Source organism: Phyllobates terribilis, unplaced genomic scaffold (genome assembly GCF_046119375.1).
Source record: "Phyllobates terribilis strain yellow unplaced genomic scaffold, ASM4611937v1 Scaffold_3__8_contigs__length_932513732, whole genome shotgun sequence".
Classification (NCBI taxonomy): domain Eukaryota; kingdom Metazoa; phylum Chordata; class Amphibia; order Anura; family Dendrobatidae; genus Phyllobates; species Phyllobates terribilis.
In genome coordinates this window covers 313,616,431-313,637,776 of record NW_027362763.1, presented here as the reverse complement: position 1 = coordinate 313,637,776, position 21,346 = coordinate 313,616,431, and the positions used below count along the sequence as shown (strand labels likewise).

The 21,346-nt window shown below is 41.5% G+C and overlaps 1 protein-coding gene across 2 annotated transcripts in view; it reads left to right on the top strand.

Moving 5' to 3' along the window:
* The window catches only part of LAMP3 (lysosomal associated membrane protein 3), a 50,721-nt gene extending 29,633 nt beyond the window's left edge, over positions 1-21,088 (top strand). The window contains exons 2-6 of one of the 2 annotated variants that reach the window (XM_073674990.1): positions 424-941; positions 3,014-3,133; positions 5,891-5,948; positions 8,991-9,158; positions 20,328-21,088. In XM_073674990.1, coding sequence (XP_073531091.1) covers positions 424-941; positions 3,014-3,133; positions 5,891-5,948; positions 8,991-9,158; positions 20,328-20,461 — 998 coding nt within the window. In that variant the 3' untranslated portion in view covers positions 20,462-21,088. Of the gene's footprint in view, positions 1-423; positions 942-3,013; positions 3,134-5,890; positions 5,949-8,990; positions 9,159-13,128; positions 18,061-20,327 lie in introns of those variants that run through there. The other variant, XM_073674989.1, reaches the window with a different exon arrangement.
* Positions 21,089-21,346: the final 258 nt, after the last annotated feature.

Genomic DNA, 21,346 nt, shown 5'->3' with positions numbered 1-21,346 from the left:
TGTGGCTATGCCCGCCTGTCAAATTCAACAAAAGTGCCTGCGTTTCTTATACCAAAAATGCTACTCCAGTCCTTGACTGAAGTAACATTTCTGGCGAGGCGCACGGAGACACACGCAACTGAGAAGATGCTCCAAACTCATTAAGTGGCTTGTGCCAATGAAAGTGGCGCATCATATTCCAGCGAGCACTTAGGACTGGAAAAAACAACGTCTGTCTTAATGAATTGGCCCCTGTATGTTTCGCTGGTACACTACAGCATGAAGCTAATATATATTATGTGTTTGAGATATCATTCCAATAATTGAGCTACACAAACAATTTTTGAACAAGTACAGCATGTATAAATGTGTATAATTGTGTAGGTTTTCAAAAGCTTTGGTGTATATTACAATCTGATCAGTTCTTTCTTTTTCTGTTTTTAGGAACTTTTCTGGTCGATACATCTGCCCAAACACCATCAACTATGCTAAAAGTTATGTCTATCTCTCTGGTTCCTGCACCAAACACCACCACCCATGCACCATCAAACACCACCACCCATGCACCATCAAACACCACCACCCATGCAAAATCAAACACCACCACCCATGCACCATCAAACACCACCACCCATGCACCATCAAACACCACCACCCATGCACCATCCAACACCACCACTCATGCACCATCCAACACCACCACTCATGCACCAACCAACACCACCACTCATGCACCATCCAACACCACCACTCATGCACCATCCAACACCACCACTCATGCACCATCCAACACCACCACATCAAACACTACCAGTCATACAACCCATGTTATTCCAACATTACCCCCAACATCCGCACCACCAGAAATTGGCAACTACACAGTAAAAGATGGCAAAGGAGCATGTATTATTGCAGATATGGGACTAGAGCTTGAATTAGATATTTCAATGAAAGGAAAAAAAGTAAGTATATGGATGGATGCTTGCATATTGTACAGTAGCAAATTTCTGCAGAAGATAGCTAAACCAGCATGGCTAGTACAGCTCACCTGGATAAGAAAAATGTGAAAGGTATACTGTATATGTGTTCTTAATATATCATTCTGGATTACATTTCTTTTCCTCCACTATACTCCTCTTTTAATGTCTTTCAATGAGTCTGAGAGTGAAAATCAAATATTGGAGAAACACAGCTGTAATACAAATAGTGGTAAAAGGGATGAAATACAAAATGCAATGGGGATAGCTGGTGTAGAATAACCAATGTGTCCTTATGTTCAATCCCATAAAAAATGTATAACTGTAGGAAGAGGTAGGAAGATGTTCAAATTTAAAGTAAACCATGTAATAGGAAAGTATGGTAACATATTTCCGAACCTTTCAGTACCTACAGGCAAAAAAACTTTACATCCCATCTACCAAACGCTTAGCTGTGCATTAGAACAAGAAGCACAACTATTACAATCAAAACATTCTTGGGGGGGGGGATTAATTTATTTTGGTATTATGATTGACATTAGCCAATAATTGTATCCATAAGTTCAGCTTTAAAGAGGACCCATCACTTACATTAAAAAATTAATTAAATAACCGGTGAAAATTACTGAGCTCCCCTGATTCTGCTGCTCGTTTAATTTTGCACTGAGTCGCTGCATTGCAGAGATATTCACATTTGTTAGCTTTGGAATGCAGTATGTGAAATCTCTGCTTGCAAACCAACTGGGTGTTTCTTCAAAGTCTTCATTGGGGTCGTGCGCTGTCACCCACTCCCTCTCAGACGCTGCCAATCACAGCTCGGCAGCTGATCTAGCAGTCTAGTAGTGTCGGACTCTGGAGAGCTGTGATTGGCATTGTCTGGCAGGAGTGAAACTAGTGGTTGGTGGGGGTAGGTGGGACATGTGTTTCAAGTAGCAGGTAGTGGGATTCAGCCATTCTACAAGCAAGTTATTAAACTCACAGCGGGCTCAGAGATCATGTTAAACTCCAGCTCCTTGCATTAAATTGTGCTTGCTTCTTTCAGACACAAGTACAATTGTACCTGTGACCGTCAGTACTTTCGAAGTCTAGGTGACCCGCAGTTGAGGTCATCTGGTCATGCTGCTGACATCACACGCTGAGGAGTAGAAGATGGCAGTAATCAAAAAAGACTACCATATCAAAACAATATCGATATCACTATTTCAATATCACTATTATCTTGACTTTATATTCACATATCTTTGATTATTGTCTGCATTAATGATATATTGTTTTGATATGGTAGTCCTTTTTTGTTATTTACATTTTGTAGTTTTTATGCATATTTACATATATAGATCTAATACCGATTTTAGTCTTTTTCTTGAATTGTTTTGATTGTGGTATTATAAAATAAATCACAAAATTTAAATCTGACAATTTGGTCAAAATATTGCATATGACAAGCTAGGTGGAGGTCACTTTGTAGGGCTCAGGAAGTGCTCCTCCTGTTACCCTTACAAAGGAATAGATTCCTGTGGCCACCTGTATGCATTTTCTTAGGTAAAGGCCTGTGTTCTGGTATCTGCTCCATGCACTTGACACATTAGGAGACACAATAATCCTCATTGCGATGGCAGTTACGAACGTGCAATCCTGGAGGAGCTAGACTACCTGTACAACACGATTGGGCTGCAGGTAGCGTCTCATGCTACCAGTAGTGACAATGACACTAGCAAAACACAAAACTGGAGAAGAATCAGCCAGGAAGGATTAAAAGAGAGTAATTGTATGTGGCCACCACCTGCCAAACCATTCCCTTATTGGTGATTGCCTTGCTGTTCCCTTTCTAGCAGATAAAGTTGTTTCACAATCGCTTCTGTTTGCTAACTGGATAGATTGTTATCCGTGAAGCGTAATGGACATGGGTTATACCGTGATGTGCAAGACTTCCCTTAATTTTTTGGAGTATTGTATTTATTGCACCTAAATGTTCTCAGGATCACGCCTAGAGTCATATGATGCCACCCCCCATTTTCCTGTCAGTTTGTGACGTGTCTGTATATTGTATTTTACAGGACAAAAGATATTTCAACATCAAACCAAAAGAGACAAATGCAAATGGCACATGTGCCGATTCCAAATCAAATCTTTTCTTGAAATTTCCAGAAGGTTTTATTAATTTTATATTTGTTAAGGTAAGTTTAAATAAAACACGGTGTCCTTCCTAATAACATTATTGCTGTATAACACTTCCAGAATCCCATACATTACAAACATGGGACAGTATGAGACAAGTGGGTGGCTGCAATATGTGATAATGGCGACCATCCAGAGTTCCACTAAAAAGCCCACCCCTAATGGCTAGTGATATTACTGCACTTCCACCTGGTATCTATTACTGTCCAGTAGACAGGTGCTGTGAGACACTTAGTATTTTAATAGTTCACCAATGGAATAATAGGCAGTACACTGAATGTAATATAGGAATGGTCTATGCAGGCAGAATTAGTTAGCTACATATTAATTAGATGTCCTAAAATTTTGCAGCTTGTCTAATGATAGTGATTGTTTAGGCGCCCATTGGAAAGAGAACTAGGAAACCAATGGTTATTAAGAAGTTCTGTGCTAGAAATGAAGGCCAGAGTGGCTATTGTGCTGAGGTTATAGCGCTGACTGCATTTTCTACCGCAGCTGTAGAAATCCGGATAACCAAGCGGCAGATGAAATGGGGTTTGCTGGAAAGCTTTTGTTTACTGTAAGAAAAATCTGAGGTTTTATATGTTGACAGCCATTGAGTAAGAGTCATGAATCACGAGCCACTTACCGCACAAGCTCGGGGACAAGAAGAATAAGATCACTTGAGAAGTTTACACACTTTTCAGCTGTCTGCAAAAATTGAGCAATGATCTGACATTTTTAGTTAACTATTTAAGCCTTAAGAGGGTTGTTCCCTTTCAAATAAGTTTCTACGCCAGCTGCAGTTTGTGATTAAAACAACAAACAGGTATGCTCACCTTCCCCAGGTCCACCATTGAGTCTCTGCCAATGCTCCTGGTGTCGTTCACCATCAAAAGGGTGGCAGCCAATCAGTGAGCTCATATGCCCCGAAGGGGGCATTACGTCTCCATAGGCAGAGCTACTGAGCTCACTAATTGGCTGCCGTGATGTCCAGATGAGGTCAGAGCCACGGCCAATGCCAGACAGGAGCAGTGGTTATTTTAGAACACACTGCAGCCAGGGCAGAAACTAAGGGGTCAACCTCTTTAAGCTGTTCTTAAACGAATCCATCTGGGATTGGTAATTATTAACTTGCTGATAAGGGCTCTTATTTCTCGCAATAGCTTACCATTACCACTTTATTTTCTTAAGTCACAAGTTCTAATGTTGTGCCATGCAGTCCTGTACAGCTGAAGTTGTGGAACACACAATGCACAGAAGTATTATTCTTTGAATAGATTATATATACACCTTTCATAAAATAGCTGTAAACTGGGATATTCTCATAAGAATTAGGTTGGGCTCAGACGGCCGTACTAAAACTCTGCATGCTGTGATTTCATCCACGCAGACCATTGGTCCATTTGGAATCGCAGACATGGGGGCAGACATATCATTGGTGCAACCTGTGCAGCTGCACGGGGGCCACAGAGGTAAGGGGGCCAATTTCCACCTCCAAAATATGTGAAATTGTGCATTATGAGGAGCTATTGGACTGCAAAGGGCCCATAGATTATTCTTGCACAGGAGCCTCTTCTGTCTGTATCCACCAGTGCGCAGACATATGCACTGGCATGCTGGCTATCGGTAACACCCTCGTCTGTATGCCTTAAACTGGTGGTGGTGCTGGCTGGATCAGAGCCATTGCTGGATCTCGCTCAGCTTACATTTCATGGTAAAATCAGAAGGCAAAGCACTGGGCTCAAATTTAGGAATCTGTATGGGGCTTGTTTCCACCAACAACTAATTTAACTCCTTAAAGGGAACCTGTCACTATGAAAATACTGTCCAGTCTGCGGGCACCATGTTATAGAGCAGAGGAAGCAGAGTAGATTGATATGTAGTTTTTTGAGAAAAGATACAGTATCAGGGATCAGTGGGCAGTCCTATCAGTGACTGACAGCTTTCTATGTATAAGTGTGCATACAGAGGTAGCTGTCAGTCACTGATCGGACCGCTCACTGGACCCAAAATCCCAGAAAGATCACAGGATTAAATGATTAAAACACAGATTATACTGAATCTTTTCTCACAAATCTATATATCAATCTCCTCATCTCCCCCTGATCTATAACATGGTGCCTGTAGGTTGGACTGCATTTTCATAGTGACAGGTTCCCTTTAAAGGATATCTTGATGAAGATTTTGTTTAAAATGTACCTTAATATGAAGCAATAATGACACTCTGACATTTCCAAACTGTTGAAATGCATTTGTGTAGAGGTTAAAAATATCTCTGAAGTTCACCAATTTTCACTTTTTTTCCTCTTTCATTCTGTTAAATCTTAGAATATTTTTCATGCATGACTTAAAATGTACAGTATATATGTGTACAAAGGCCATGGTAATAAGTACAAAATGGCATATATACAGACAGAATAGCAAGGCCTCACAATCACAATGAGCTTCTCGGGAGGGACTGTTGGCAGCGGATTAATCTCTGTACTGTCCAGCCGTCATGTTAGACCAGTGCTGGTTTATGTAATGCTGTGAAGTTTGGAGATGTGGGCCTAGAGCGAAAATCCTCTGTTGCTTTAAGAATCTCCAATGGGCTATCATGAGCAGCCAACCACCACTGCAATAGTAAGGGTTGTAATGGTCAGACATCTGGTGATTAAACATTTAGGGCACTAAGTAGAGAAAAGTGCTGGAGGCAACAAAACCGAGTGCTCTCATTGAACTGGATAGGGATGTTGTACTCTTTTATTCAATACACTATTATTTTTCACTTACAGGAAGGAAAGACTTATTACATCGAAGAGGTTTCTGTGCAGCTAGATGTGGCATCACCAGGTAGGATAATGTGATGAACACGGTTTATGTTGTCTAGCGTATGAACCAAATCTTCTTTGGCACTGTATTAGAACTTTATTAAAGCACTGTTACTGCATTTTTTTTATTGTAGTGCTGGAGGGGTGTCACTAATCTAAGTTCCCTGCCTCTAGTCTAATACTTACCAGTCGCTGTCTTCATCTTTTATTGGCACCGCTCCAATTGGTCTCCAGCAGTTTGTGACCTGCTGGATCGCTCCAGTATTTGCTGTGTAATCCAGAAGTCATAACTCAATGTAAATCTATTGGAACCAGAACGAGGCTCTCATAGACTTACACTGAAATGTTGTGACTGTAACGGACTGGGTGGTGGAACCACTGTGCCAAGACCCGAGGAGAGCCTGGAGGGGCATGACTAAGCACCACATTAAGGCTGACCTCGAATATATGGCAACTGACGGTGCAGCAGTCCGAGGAGGGCCTGGGGAGTTGAGACCAGGTGCTATACCATGAACTGCGGCTGACCCCCAAGGGTCAGGTAGCAGGAACGAACTGGTAGGAGAGTAAAGGTGATACAGGCAGACACGGAAGGAACACAGGATCCACAGATGCAGATAGGTCCGGCTGATACACAGACTGGAAAGACTGGTGAAGGCAGATCCGGCTGATATACAGACTGGCATGGCAAGTGCCGACATGTCCGGCTGATATGCAGATTGGCATGGCAGGTACAGTCTGGTCAAGCAGATATACTGATGGGCACTGCAGGTGATACACAACCAGGCAAGTGCTGGTGGGCACAGCTGATATACAGGCAGGCGAGCTGGAAAATATAACTGTAACATTGACACGTGTGGATATACAGGACAGGCATACTGAGATACGAGCACGGGTGACCTGAGAACTAGCAAGCATATTTGGAAACAGACTAACAACATTGCACAGGCACCTCCATGCAGGTGGAGGTGCCTTAAATAGTAAGTGTCTCCCAGCCATTTGCTGAGAACACTTTAGGATGGCCCCTTTAAGAAGGAGGGAGCGCGCACGCGAAGTATCCTCTGGACTAGTGTCCAGTGAATCTCTTCATACCTGTTGATATTCTGGCACTTTTTATGATTACACCGTGTGCAGAAATATTAGGCAAATGCGTATTTTGATCACTTTGATACTTTTTATACATGTTGTCCTACTCCAAGCTGCATAGGCTTGAGAGCCAACTACCATTTAAGTAAATCTGGTGATGTGCATCTCTGTAATGAGGAGGGGTGTTGTCTAATGACATTAACACCCTATATAAGGTGTGCTTAATTATTAGGCAACTTCCTTTCCTTTGGTAAAATGGGTCAGAAGTGAGATTTGACGGGCTCTGAAAAGTCCAAAATTGTGAAATGTCTTGCAGAGGGATGCAGCAGTCTTGAAATTTCCAAACTTTTGAAGCGTGATCACCGAACAATCAAGCGTTTCATGGCAAATAGCAAACAGGGTCGCAAGAAGCGGGTTGGCCAAAAAAGGCGCAAAATAACTGCCCATGAATTGAGGAAAATCAAGCGTGAAGCTGCCAAGATGCCATTCGCCAGCAGTTTTGCCATATTTCAGAGCTGCAACGTTACTGGAGTATCAAAAAGCACAAAGTGTGCGATACTCAGGGACATGGTCAAGGTAAGGAAGGCTGAAAAACGACCACCTTTGAACAAGAAACATAAGATAAAACATCAAGAATAGGCCAAGAAATATCTTAAGACTGATCTTTCAAAGGTTTTATGGACTGATGAAATGAGAGTGACTCTTGATGAGCCAGATGGATGGGCCAGAGGCTGTATCAATAAAGGGCAGAGAGCTCCACTCCGACTCAGACACCAGCAAGGTGGAGGTGGGGTACTGGTATGGGCTGGTATCATCAAAGATGAACTTGTGGGACCTTTTCGGGTTGAGGATGGAGTGAAGCTCAACTCCCAGACCTACTGCCAGTTTCTGGAAGACAACTTCTTCAAGCAGTGGTACAGGAAGAAGTCGGTATCGTTCAAGAAAAAGATGATTTTCATGCAGGACAATGCTCCATCAAATGCATCCAACTACTCCACAGCGTGGCTGGCCAGTAAAGGTCTAAAAGAAGAAAAAATAATAACATGGCCCCCTTGTTCACCTCATCTGAACCCCATAGAGAACCTGTGGTCCATCATAAAATGTGAGATCTACAGGGAGGGAAAACAGTACACCTCTCGGAACAGTGTCTGGGAGGCTGTGGTGGCTGCTGCACGCAATGTTGATCGAAAACAGATCAAGCAACTGACAGAATCTATGGATGGAGCCTGCTGAGTGTCATCATAAAGAAAGGTGGCTATACTGATCACTAATTTTTTTTGTTTTTGTTTTTGCATGTCAGAAATGTTTATTTCTAAATTTTTTTCACTGATATTGGTTTACCTGGTGAAAATAAACAAGTGAGATGGGATTATATTTGGTTTTTATTAAGTTGCCAAATAATTCTGCACAGTAAGAGTTACCTGCACAAACAGATATCCTCCTAAAATAGCCAAATCTAAAAAAATCCCACTCCAACTTCCAAAAATATTAAGCTTGGATATTTATGAGTCTTTTGGGTTGATTGAGAACATAGTTGTTGATCAATAATAAAAATAATCCTCTAAAATACAGCTTGCCTAATAATTCTGCACACAGTGTAGTGGGCCCAACTCAATGTCATGTATGCATCACTCTGCAACTAAGACAGCCTACCAATCAGTAGAGGGGTCAATGATGCCAGCAGATACGAGTATGTTCTTAAGGCTCTGTCCCAGTGACCATGGACTATCAATGTGGCCATTGGACCAGGGTCCTGCAAATCTTTTTCTCATCTCTAGAAAATAGCATACTAGACAGTTTAAGACGGAGACCGTGAAGGTAACACTAATAACTGAAATGTAATAAAGATGATAGACCTCCATATCACACTAATGCTTGTTGCCCCGAAGACCAAAACATGGAAACATTGTTTTACTTGCCATCATGTTAATAATAATAATCTTTTTATTTATTTATATATCATGTTTCTGTATTGTTTAAGGACGATGGAATGGCACTTCTGGTAAACTGAAGCTGCTGTCTACAGATGTTGGGTACTCCGTGGCATGTAAAAGGACACCAAAAGTAAAGCTGGGAGATAACATGGAACTTTTATTGGCAGAGGTCAAACTGCAGGCTTTTGACATTACAGATGGGAAACTTGGCAAAGGTAAGTGGATAAAATGAATGGAAATCCTAGAATGAGCACAATTATAACAGTATTAAGCACCAGGAATAACTTTACTCCAAGGGTAAGTTCACATGTGACGTAATTGCAGCATTTTTGCTGCATATTTTATGCAGTGTATTTGGTGCATAAAATACCTAGCATCTCACAGTGCCAGCAAAATTAATGAGAAGTCCCTTGCAGACGCTACTTATTTTTTTAGTGCTCTCCTGGAGTCAAACTGCATTTTTTCATCTCTAGCATGTCAATGCTTTCAGCTTTTTTCACACATTCAAATGAATGAATAAAAGAAGCTAGTAAAGACGTAAAAAGGTGAAAATGTGGCAAAAACGCTCATGTTGTACACAGTATTTTTCCTTCCAACATTCTGTATTTTGGTGCAGAAAAATCTGCTGCAATTATGCCACGTATGAACGTACCCAAGAGGAAAGGTAGAGTTTACTTTGATGTGATGATATATTTAGATTGAGGGTATTGAATTTGTACAAAAATTAAATATCTCAATTCTGTTTTCTACACCAAGGTTTAGCAACCTTTCAGCTATGCCCCAAAGCTGTCATGTGGGTCAAGTTTGACACCAGGTAGTGGTAAAAACAATGCATAGAACCCTACTATAAGTAAATAGTAACACATAAAACATAGTGTACTTAGTTAACATTTTTTTATAATCTAAAAAGCCGGAAAGTCATGTCACCACGACAAGGTGAACCCTATCAGGATGTCCCCACTCTAGTATCTCACCTCACTATGTGCCAGCAGACTTCAAAATAGACGGGGGCAGAGCAGGACCTGGGCCTGACTTTTACACTTGTTTGTGGAAAGCTGAGTATATAGTGGTGGACAGAGCAAGGAAGTGGCCATACCTCCACATATACTGAGTACAAGAAACTAAAGCAAAAACATGGGCCAGCAACACCTGTTAGTATAAGTGCAATGTGTTGGTGCACATTCACATTGTAGTCATTAACAGAAAAATATAACATAGAATAAAAACATAGGATATGTTTGCTTTGGTGTCATATTCCATTTGAAACATTAGGTTTTATAAATCAAAGGTCACAACTTCTTTAAGGTGTCCAAACAAAATATAGGCAAAAGCAACTACAAAGGAGCTGCTACAACCACAAGTAGACAGTTGGCCCAATATCTTAACCTGTAAGTCTCATAACAGTTTGTTATTTCACTGGAACCATGTGTAGAACACCAAGTACTTTATCGCTGATCTATATATTTTTTTAAATAGTTACACCATAGAAAAAAGGTTTCTGATCCCACTCTCCACTTTGAAAAACTCACTGACACAGCGCATTACACTTGTTGCCTTTTTATGGTTACGATTGTGACATTATCCTAAAGCCTAAACAGGCCAAAATCTTCACTTTTAATACCTGCATACAGTAGGTTACAGTACTTTAATCCCAGGTTTGCTGAATACCCCGCACATTGCTATTGTACTGTGTGCTGTCAGTTACTTCCCCATCTAGTAATTGCCTCACCCTCAAGCATGTGATTACTACGTCTCTAGATAAGGCCTCAGTCAGACGTCTGTGATTTTTCTGTTACGCAAAATTGAATCTGATTCTTATCAGTGTTTTTGATCAGGGTTTGGTCAGTGTTACATCAGTGATTTTCTCATATGCAAAAAAACTAAAATAAATAAATTGCAAAGTTTCTCCTGCCCATTATAATGTTAAAAACAGACAGCCCACGGCTGACAATCTGCGCTGTCCATGATTTTTCATGGACTTGTATGGGTGATTTTGTTCTATTATAATTACCATAGATTATAATGGGTATGTGGTCTATAAGTGAAAAACACTGATAGAACATGTACGTGACTCACAAACATCTGAATGAGGTCTAAAACTCATTAAATAGGGCTAGGTACAAATTGTGTTTGGGTGCAGAGTTGGCCGTATACTTTCAGGAAGTAATCACATGACACTGGCCACTGTCAGGATGGCATCAGTCAACCATAGGGACGACGCACTGTATATATGTATATAAACCCTACCCTGCATGGTATATGATGTTTTTGCGGTGGCTCTCTGTATAGGTGCACAGTCTGCAGTCTTTCCTCAACAGTGAAATAAAGGGTATAAAGCCGTATACCAGCCTGAACACAGCGTTGGCCTCTGTATGCTGAATCAGGGCATATGGAATATTAAAGAGGTTATCTGGCCTTAGGGTACAAGTCTGCAGTCACTCTGTGTCAGGATTCTCCGGTGCTAACTAGACTTGCGCGGGCCCGCTCAATGCAAGTAAATTGTGAAAGGCGGGATGCGTTTAGTCGGAAGGTGGCCGGTAGTATGCAAATCGCATACTTGCGGTCACATGACCGCCCGCTCCTGGAGAATCCTCACAGCGCACTGTAAGGATTCACAAGTCTGCTATTACATAGAGTAATGGCAGACTTGTAGCCCAAGGGCAGACAACCCCTTTAAGGCTAGGGCTACATGGCACCTATGGCCTCTCAACATTTGTCTCATGGCCAAAATTCTCTAAGTGCCGCTGCTACATTGCAGTGCAATACAAGTGAATGGGGTCGCATTGTGACCATGAGGGTAGCGTGACAGCAGCAAGTCATAAAAAATCCATCCGCATCAGATTTTTTGTGACTTGATTGTCACGGTCGCAGTCCTGATAACGTTGTATTGTGCTGCGATGTAGCAATCTTTGACCATGGGACATGTGTTGCTGCAAAAGTCCCTGTGAAGCCCTAGCCTAAAGTATACATTGGGAAAAGCTTGCAATATATACTTTAGGGCTCTTTCACACGTGATAGTTTCCACACGTACCGGAGACACTGACACACGCAGACCCATTCAAATGAATGGGTCTGTGCACATCTCAGTGTGTTTCCACGGACCACGTGTCCATGTGCTCCACACGGAGACAAGTCTGTTTTTTTGCGGATACATGGTCCGCAATAGTGCCTCACGCTGAACACACACGGCTGACATCCGTGTGTCATCAGTGTGACACAGACCGGCGCCTGGGAATCAGCGCTACAGGTACCGCTGTTCCCAAGTGCTGGGTGCTGAACGCTGCCCTCATCATGGTTCCTGCCGGCGCTGCGATCAGCACCAGCAGGGACAATGATGAGATAGTGGTAGTCTGCTCCCACAGTGTCCCCACCTGTAAAAATAAGAATAAAATAATAAAATCCATGTATTCACCTCTCCTAGATGTCCCCCGCTGTAATCCATGCGACCGCTGCTGCAGAGGAACCGGAGCGGCTCATTCTCCCCAGTTCCTCTGCAGCAGCGGTCACATGGATTACAGCGGGGGACACCTAGGAGAGGTGAGAATATGGATTTTATTATTTTATTCTTATTTTTACAGTTGAGGACACTGCGGGAGCAGACTACCACTATCTCATCATTGTCCCTGCTGGTGCTGATCGCAGCGCCAGCAGGAACCATGATGAAGGCAGTGTTCAGCACCCGGTGCTTGGGAACAGCGCTGCTGATTCCCAAGCGCCGGTCTGTGTCACACTGATGAGGCACTTTTGCGGACCGTGTATCTGCAAAAACAAATGGACATGTCTACATGTGGAGCACATGGACACATGATCCGTGAAAACACAATGAAATGTGCACAGACCCAGTATATATACTTTAGGGCTCTTTCACACGTCTGTATCTCTGGTACAAGTGGTGACAGTTTCCACACGTACCGGAGACAGTCAAATGAATGGGTCTCCGTGGGTCAGTGTCTCCGATACGTGTGGAAACTGTCACCACTTCTACCAGAGATACAGACGTGTGGAAGAGCCCTTAGGCGAAGTGTACAGACACTGTGTGCAATCGCAATACATTTGCATGTAGAACGACGTGGCTGGAGACTAGCAGACAGTTAGATATCAGGCTGTTCTAGTGAGACTGAGCAGCTAGATCTACTCCAGATGTGTCCTTTCATCTGCCAATTTCTGCTGTGACTTTACTTGCAGAAAGAGTCTGTTTTGCAGACAGAAACAAACTGTTAATCCCAGTGGGTGTGGCCTTGGCGATTGTGGGCCTGATTCTTATAATCCTAGTCGTGTTCCTGCTTACAAGAAGAAGAAGGCGGATTTCAGGATATGAGCAAATCTGAATGTCTCGCCATTACTTGTCATTGCTGACTTCATCCATTGGTTTTAACTCCTTGCACCGTGGCCCTGTACTCCTGGGAGTGAAAGATGTGTATTTTTCCATGCTTTTACATTTTTGCTTTGCAGTATTTATCATCACCAACATAACAGTACAAGTTGACAGACATTTTAGCTTAGCAAGATGTTATTGGGAGAAGCTTTTTGGGTTAAAGGGATTGTCTGGTTAAAGCAAGTTATCACCTATCCAAAGGATAGGTGACAATTTCGTGATTGGTGGGTGTCCAATCGCTGGGCTCCGCGCCTATCAGGAGATTGAGGATTTTTTTTTTTTATTCCCGACCGGGAACTTTTATCTACATTACAAGTTGGCATAGCAGGTCAGATGCCCGACTGCAGCTCCATTCATTCTCAATGGGGTTACTGGGCAGGCTGGTAGTTGCTAACTACCTTTCTGTTCTACCTGGCACCGGCTCAGAGTAAGGGTCACGGACCGCTCTTGACAGCAATTCTGCTGCGTCACCTCCCATTCACATCAACAGAGCAGCTCGTCTTCTTCCGGGCTGCTTTGTGACAGGGCATGACTGCTGACATCATGCTGACTGACAGCCGGATTCCCGCAGCTAGGCTTTGGGGAGCCAGCTGTCATCGGCAACTGTAAGGAATCACTCCGCCGAATAATCACTTCAGCGTCCCTAAACACCATAGGACAGGGTACCTGACTGGGTGTGTGTGTTATTACCTCATTTATATGCATCTGCAGACCACACACTGTCGATTTAGGTGTCAGGCCAGGACCCAACGACTTCCATATGAATGAGAGAGGCGTGGACACGCAAAATAAACTTTTCTTTACTGGATGAACTTGTAAATCATATATACAAATGGTAGCAGGCATGACACTTTGCTAAGTTATCTTCTGTAAAATACAGTGGTACAATCTTGACGGTTACAAGTGGCGGCACATAGTTTGTGAAGGACATTACAATTATACAGCAAAGTATAAGAGTCACACAGGTCAATGACTTCCCACACACAATCTTACGTTCTTAGTATATAAGAGCCTCTCTCCCAGCTGCCATTCCTTATATGAATGTATCCCAGCCTACCCATTCCCATATTCCTTCACTAAGACCTCCAGGTCTGGCAAAAACTAAAACTTTCTTTGCCAATTTCATCTCTTTAGGTGCCCACTTGCCTGCTGTGAGTATGGACTTCTGCCACTCTTTAGTTGCTTGCTTTTAAGACTTGCTGCCTGAGTACTCCAGAAAGCTCTCTTTCTTCACTCTCTCCTCTACACACAACCCAGAACTGTGCTGGTGCAACCTGGCGTGGGGCGGTAGCGTGGGCGAGGTACTTGCCTCTTTTGCCCTGGCATGTTACATGTTGATGGAGATCCTGGCTGGGTGTGTGGATTTGTGCTGTGAGGGCACGACGCCCATGCAAGCCGCATGTAACTGATGTTGCTGGTTTTCCAGTACCAGATGTTCTACAGTTCAACGAGTCAGACCACCATTTAAGAATACATTTTTTACTGAATGGGAACTTGGTAGGGAATATATACAGGAGATAGCGGGTACACAATCTTATGAACATTTCCTTCACAACTCAGAGCATTTTCTTCTCAGTTTCAATTCCTTCCTCTTTACTCTTTTTACTTGTCATCTGCATTCACTGTTCCTCTCTACTTCACCACAACCCAGCTCGACACTACAGTTCTGTTTAGCAAGAGTCCTTTTCTCAACCTGTGGTTCTGCATCTTCCTTTCCCTTAGGGGAGCTATGGTGCCAGTATGGCAGATACTTATCTTCTCTAATGCTGACGCTCTGGAACTCCCACCTGTGGCACTCTGTTTGTGTCACGTGATCAGTCCTGTCTAGGTCTATTACCTCTTAGAGTTATAAACTCTGGGCCTTACTGCTAGACGTCCTCTCCCAGGACCCATCTCCTGAAAAATCACTCTGTCTTTTAGTCACTTCGGCTCTGGATCATGCTATCTCTTCCTTTTGGTTTCCTCCCACTTAGGGACACACTAGAATGCGGAACTGCTTACATTGGACCTTAGGTTCTTTTTCTATGCACTCCAGGCCTTATCTGACTCACTACCAGGAAACTGTCACTTTTCCCTCCCACTCTGGGCTAGTCTCAAACATTAACTCTTGCCATCCCTACTGTCAGCAATTCACAATATCAACATCATTAACACAAGACACAATTCACATTACACATCACAGTTCACTGTACAATAACACTCGATTCTTCAGGGGGGAATGTGGGCAATATGTCCATCTCCTTACACTGGTCTACAAAATGGATGTTACTTCTCCTTCAGAACTTTTTTAGTAACTGCCTAGAAACAGGAACTCAGTTACTAATGCCCAATTAACTCCTCTCCACCTGGGCTGTGACAAATAGTTTACCCTGTCATCTCCAAATGACCAGGAAAACAGCAACTCAGGAATGATGTCCAGATGACTTCTTCTTCAGTCACAAACCCGTCAACAGAGCAGAGCGAAAGAAAAGCAGCTACTCTGTTGATATGGCGTCAGTGGAAGCTGCAAAATCACCGGCCATAATGGTCACAGGTTAAAGATTGGCGGTGGGCAGAACAGGCAGGTAGTTAGTTATCTGTTGGTTCTTAGGTCAACAGTAAAAAAAATAAAATAGTCCGGATAACCCCTTTAATTCAGTTGACATGTACCACCTTATGAAGCCTATGGAAAAGTGGAACAGTTTGGAGAAGAAAAAAAAACTTAATTTTTTTTGTAATACAAGATCCTTTCAGCTGGTGTATGCTGTCCGAACCATGGCCGCATGAATCAGACACTGGCTGCATTATTGTTCCCATGTATGTTTAACTCTAAAATGCTGTGTGTTCTGGAGAAAACATATTTTAAAACGTCACCCGGAGACTACTAGGTTACTAGTTCAAAAGTAATGTGTCCGGTACTTCTCTTTGTCCCACTCATCTAGTGTTTTATAGGGAGAGACCTATCACACTAGCTGAGTGGGGTGGAGAGCAGCAGTAATCTTAGTTACATGTTCCCAGATGCCATTTTAAAGAATGTTCTCTGAAACCTCACAGCATCAGAGATAAAGATGCCTGGCAGCAATAACAGAGCCAGTCTCTTATTCATAATGCCCGTCATTTGGGCAGCATGAATCAGCTGACAGCTTCCATTTCACCAGCTTTAGCATATTGGACTGGACACATCATGGAATAGTGGCCGCAGAACTGAATGAAATAGTGTTTGTTTGTTTTGTCACCTCCATTGCGAAAATATTAGCTTGTAACGTTTATATGTTAAATTCTACTTCAACCAAGGGGGCATTATCAGAAATTTTTCTCTGATGGAAGATTTACTTTTTCCCCTGTATGGTGTTGCCAATCAAACAAGCATCATCATGCAGGAGAGAAAAAAATGCCCCCAGTGAAAAGCAGAACGGTCTTTCTCAGTGTCATATGGTAAGAAATGTAACGACACACAGATCTCACTGCCAACACCACTGTGATTACAAGCAGGGAGGAGAGCAGAGCTGTGCGTCATTACAAACACCTCTCCGTATCTATATTGGGGGATACTGTCCAAACAGCTGGCACAGATCCAGAGTAGTTTATGTGACACACTGAGGCTCTCCCCCCATTAACCCATGAGTAGCTGCAGTGTGCAGTATGTTACATACAAAGCTTTGGATCTGTGCCAGCTATCCAGGCAGTATTTGACGCCTGGGATAGATGCAGTGAAGTGTTTGTAATGACACACAGCTCTGCTCCACGCTTACAATCACAGTAGGTGTCAGCAGTGAGATCTGTGTGACCTGGGGAGGAGAGCAGAGCTGTTTTTCGTTACATGTCTTACCGTATCATACTGAGAAAGCCGATTCTGCCTTTTACGCTTTTTTGATGAAAAAAAAGTCAACTAAATACCCTCTGTTATTTACATGTATTACTACGATTTATCTACTTACTGCAGGGAACCTATTCATTATTTTTATTTTAGATTATTTATATTTACAATTGGTTTGCTAACTTTCTCCTAATTTGTTAAGATTGTTAAATATCTTGATGATGTAATAGTTTTGACATTATGCATACATATATTTTAAATTTTATTCTGGTAGTAATACAAGTATCAATCAGCACACTTGAAATAGCATGGACAGTCTGACCAGTGGCAGACTTGGCCTTTCTTATTGTTCCTTGTATGTACTTGGCAGGCAACAGCCGCTTGCAGTGTCCATATACTGCAAGAAACCACAGACCAGGGTCCCATGGTGATTTTAGCTGTGTTACAGGTCTTGGCACCTCAAGTGGCTAAAAGCAGAATTGTTCAGCAGAAAACTAAATCAGAGCTGCTACCCCCTTTCTTTTTTTATAGGATTAGTAGGGGGTCTGTGATGGGAAACCCCATGACACAATAACATCACCTCCATAAAGCCTGATGTCATTATTTTAGTGTACCTTTATAACAAACTCCTATGAACTGCCTTTTCTCATACATGTATATTAGCAGCTTTGCCGTGAACAGTGGATCTCCTCTCCCCGTATTCCATATTATTTATATATTAATGCCTTATATGTTAAAATACAATTATATTCATTATATCCTATAAAACCTTCATTGCCCCATGTTGTGAAATCTGAATGTAATGCTTTGTACAATAATAACTCTTACTGGGAAGTGAATAGAACAGTACATTACATGACTCATGATTTATTTTTGATAATATCTTATTGTATGGAAGTATTATTATTTCTAAATAAAATGATGGTGGCCATACACCAGAAATGACTGTCGGACATCAGTTATTCCCTGACATCTAAACACTTGCCGTCTGCTTTCATTTCGATAAACTACTGTGACTATAGTAGTGGATTGCCTCCCACAGGCATAATGAAATTCAACATGTCTGAACCTTCTTTTCTTCGGCATCTGCCACTGGGAAACAATAGTGAATCCCCACATACTTCAGGGAATCAGTAGTTTCAGTCGGACCACCGACATACAGTTGTTGATATTGGGATCGATCACCAGATTTCACAAGTCAAATTACCATCATTATTTATGGGTCATTCCCAAAAAACAAGTTGTTATCCCTCATCCATAGGATATGGGATTACTTACTGATCACTGGGAGTCTGGCAACTGGGATCCTCTGCAATCCTGAGATCAGGGCTGCTTCATTGCATGGGACTGCAAGAGAAAGTCGAGAACAGTGCTAACAGTCCCAGACAATGAATGGAGTGGAATTCGAGCATTTGCACCTCTGCTCTACTCAAGACAGTGGTCTGCAGATCTATTAGACTTGGTGAGGCTGGAGTGCTTACCTTGAATACCCACATTCAAATAGCTGTGTACTTCTTTGAAAGTGTTTTAGTCTGATATTAAAATTAGGATTATACAGCCATTCTAACATGGATTTTCAAAGTAAGTAAATTTTGGTAAAAAATATTGGCATACACTAAGTCAAACAATAAGAGGTATAAAATTAGATAAAGGTTGTGACACATCCAATTTATCATCTAGCATGATCCTCTGGCGTGTTTTCACATTTTCTAGTATAAATTTATGCTGCCTATATTTGACACAGATTTCATAAATATTCCCCATTGCTTTATATTTGATTTTTTATCGTGTACGTCTGAAACATTAACTTCCTCTTCGCCCTACACAACTTGTGATTATCACAGTGCCATTTTGAAACAAAACCACATATCATGTGAATTCATTTACAATAAGTCGCATGTTCTGCTTTCTTAAATAGGATCCAAAACTACATTATATATATATATTATCGTATAAAGCCCATACGATTATAGCAACTCTAAATAGTTATTAGAAAAAGACAATGAGTCAATGCTATTAAAAATTATAAAATATAGTTTATTTCATAATAAATAAAACTGCACATTGTATGCAGTATAGGGAAGAAGGGGGGGGGGGGCAGAAAAATATAAACAAAGTTACAAAATTGAAGCAAGAACCCAGAAGGGGGCTGCCAGACACTACTTTAGTAAAATTGCATAATGCTAAACATGATCATATAAAGGACAAAGTCCAGGTAAGTCAGTATCCCTGTTAGGAATGTTGGATAGAATAGCATAATATAATCATGCACTAGGTGTCATAGCGGTATATGCTGTCACCCATCACCAATAACCCAATTGGGTTGGTATGAAACTATACAGGAATAAATACTGTATATAAATATACAAAACAATGTAAGTACCCATGGTCCACAGTGGTGGCAGTCCAGACTCCCGATCCCCAACGCGCGTTTCGCTATAATAGCTTCATTGGGGGAAGCTATTTATATTTTTCTCCCCCCCTTCTTCTTCCCTATACTGCATACAATGTGCAATTTTATTTATTATGAAATAAACTATATTTTTTAATTTGTAACAGCATTGACTCATTGCTTGCCGTCAGGTGTATCGTCCATGACATAACTGACAGGCAAAACACAGTTTTACATGTATTAGATACAATCTAGATATCAATCACTAGTAAGCGTCACAAAGTAATCTTCACTGATCAAAGGGTTTATCACAACATACGATAACCGTCCCCCCAGTGTGTGAAGGCTGAGAACAGAAGAACATTACTACTTGGCTGCACTTCTATATCCTGTAGAGCTTTTTATAGAATATACTCACACTACTACTCATTAGTCGTAGCAGACTCAGATCAGATCTGCAAGTTACTATAACTTAGTCCTATTGTGAATCCTAAGAAAAATAAAGAGGAAAAAATGCATTGGAAAAGATGAAATCCACAATACACGTCAATGTCGGCACAGATTCTGCATAGATTTTTACCATAGGTTATTGGTGAAGAGTTTTTATTTTACAGTTCTAAACAAATGCCATAGTTGAATCTAAGAAACACTTAAAATACTATAAATATTCAGAAGCATAGTCAATGTGTCAAAGTAATAATGATTCAATTATCTTGTGTATGCTGATGGATACATCTTTTGGTCTAAATGTCATCACTGTAGAGCGTCATATTTTGGAGGTGGTTTTCCACAACTCATTGAGATTTGTTTTATCTATACAGAGGAGATGTGCTCGTATGATCGCAATTTCACAGCTGTGATTATTGCTGTAGTAGTGATTGCTATCATAATTATAGCAATAGCAGTCTACTTCATCTGGCACAAGAGAAAATCATCCGGATATCAACAAATCTAACAAGCACAAGACTCCGTCGTCGAAAAAGGGATTTTACACGCGAGGCCTCGAAAAAGAACAACTACAGTGTAGAAGTTGTTAAGAAAGACAATAAAGTAAAAAATTCAACATTAGGTAAAAATATTCATTTTGCAGCTGAGAGAAAAAGCCAGAATCACAGGCAACTGCGTGGTACAATGAGATGATAATAAATGTGATAGTGTTACAGTACAGTACTTGGGGAATATAAATTGTATGGTACTTGAACATATTTGTAAATTCAACAGAAAACACAAAAGAATTCATCACTTCTCTTACTTATTCAAACTTTATCTATGCTAAGGAAAAGCTGTACGATTTATCTGCAAATCCCTAAAAATGACTTCACGAAAAGTAACTTAAAGACGCAGGAGCTGCTGATGCGGCAATGACGGCTGCTTGTGCGGTCTCGTGCCCCTGTCCTAATAGAAGAGGCCTGCTGAGCAAGCACAAGGCAAGCAGCTGTCACCACCACATCCACAGCACCTCTCACCTCCCAATGCAGAAATAAGAGGCTGTGGATAATCCCTTTAACTACTTATGGACCACCCAATGCCTTAAAATATCAGTGTCTTTAACGGATGGATAAGTAAAGAAATTACAATCCTTCTCCTGTCCTTTTCAATGTTAAATTAATTGCATCCGTGAGTTGTACGTATTTTTCATAGACCCATAGACTTGTATTAGCACTTCTCATCCTTGATACCGGAAAAAAAAAGACATGTGAAAAAACATGGACACGTGAATCGCACCATACATGATAATGAGTACATATTGTATCCGTGAATAAAAACAGATGCAACACGTATGTCTGAATGAAGCCTAGTAATGTAAGTCTATGGAGCGTCAGAACGAAGCTCCATAGAG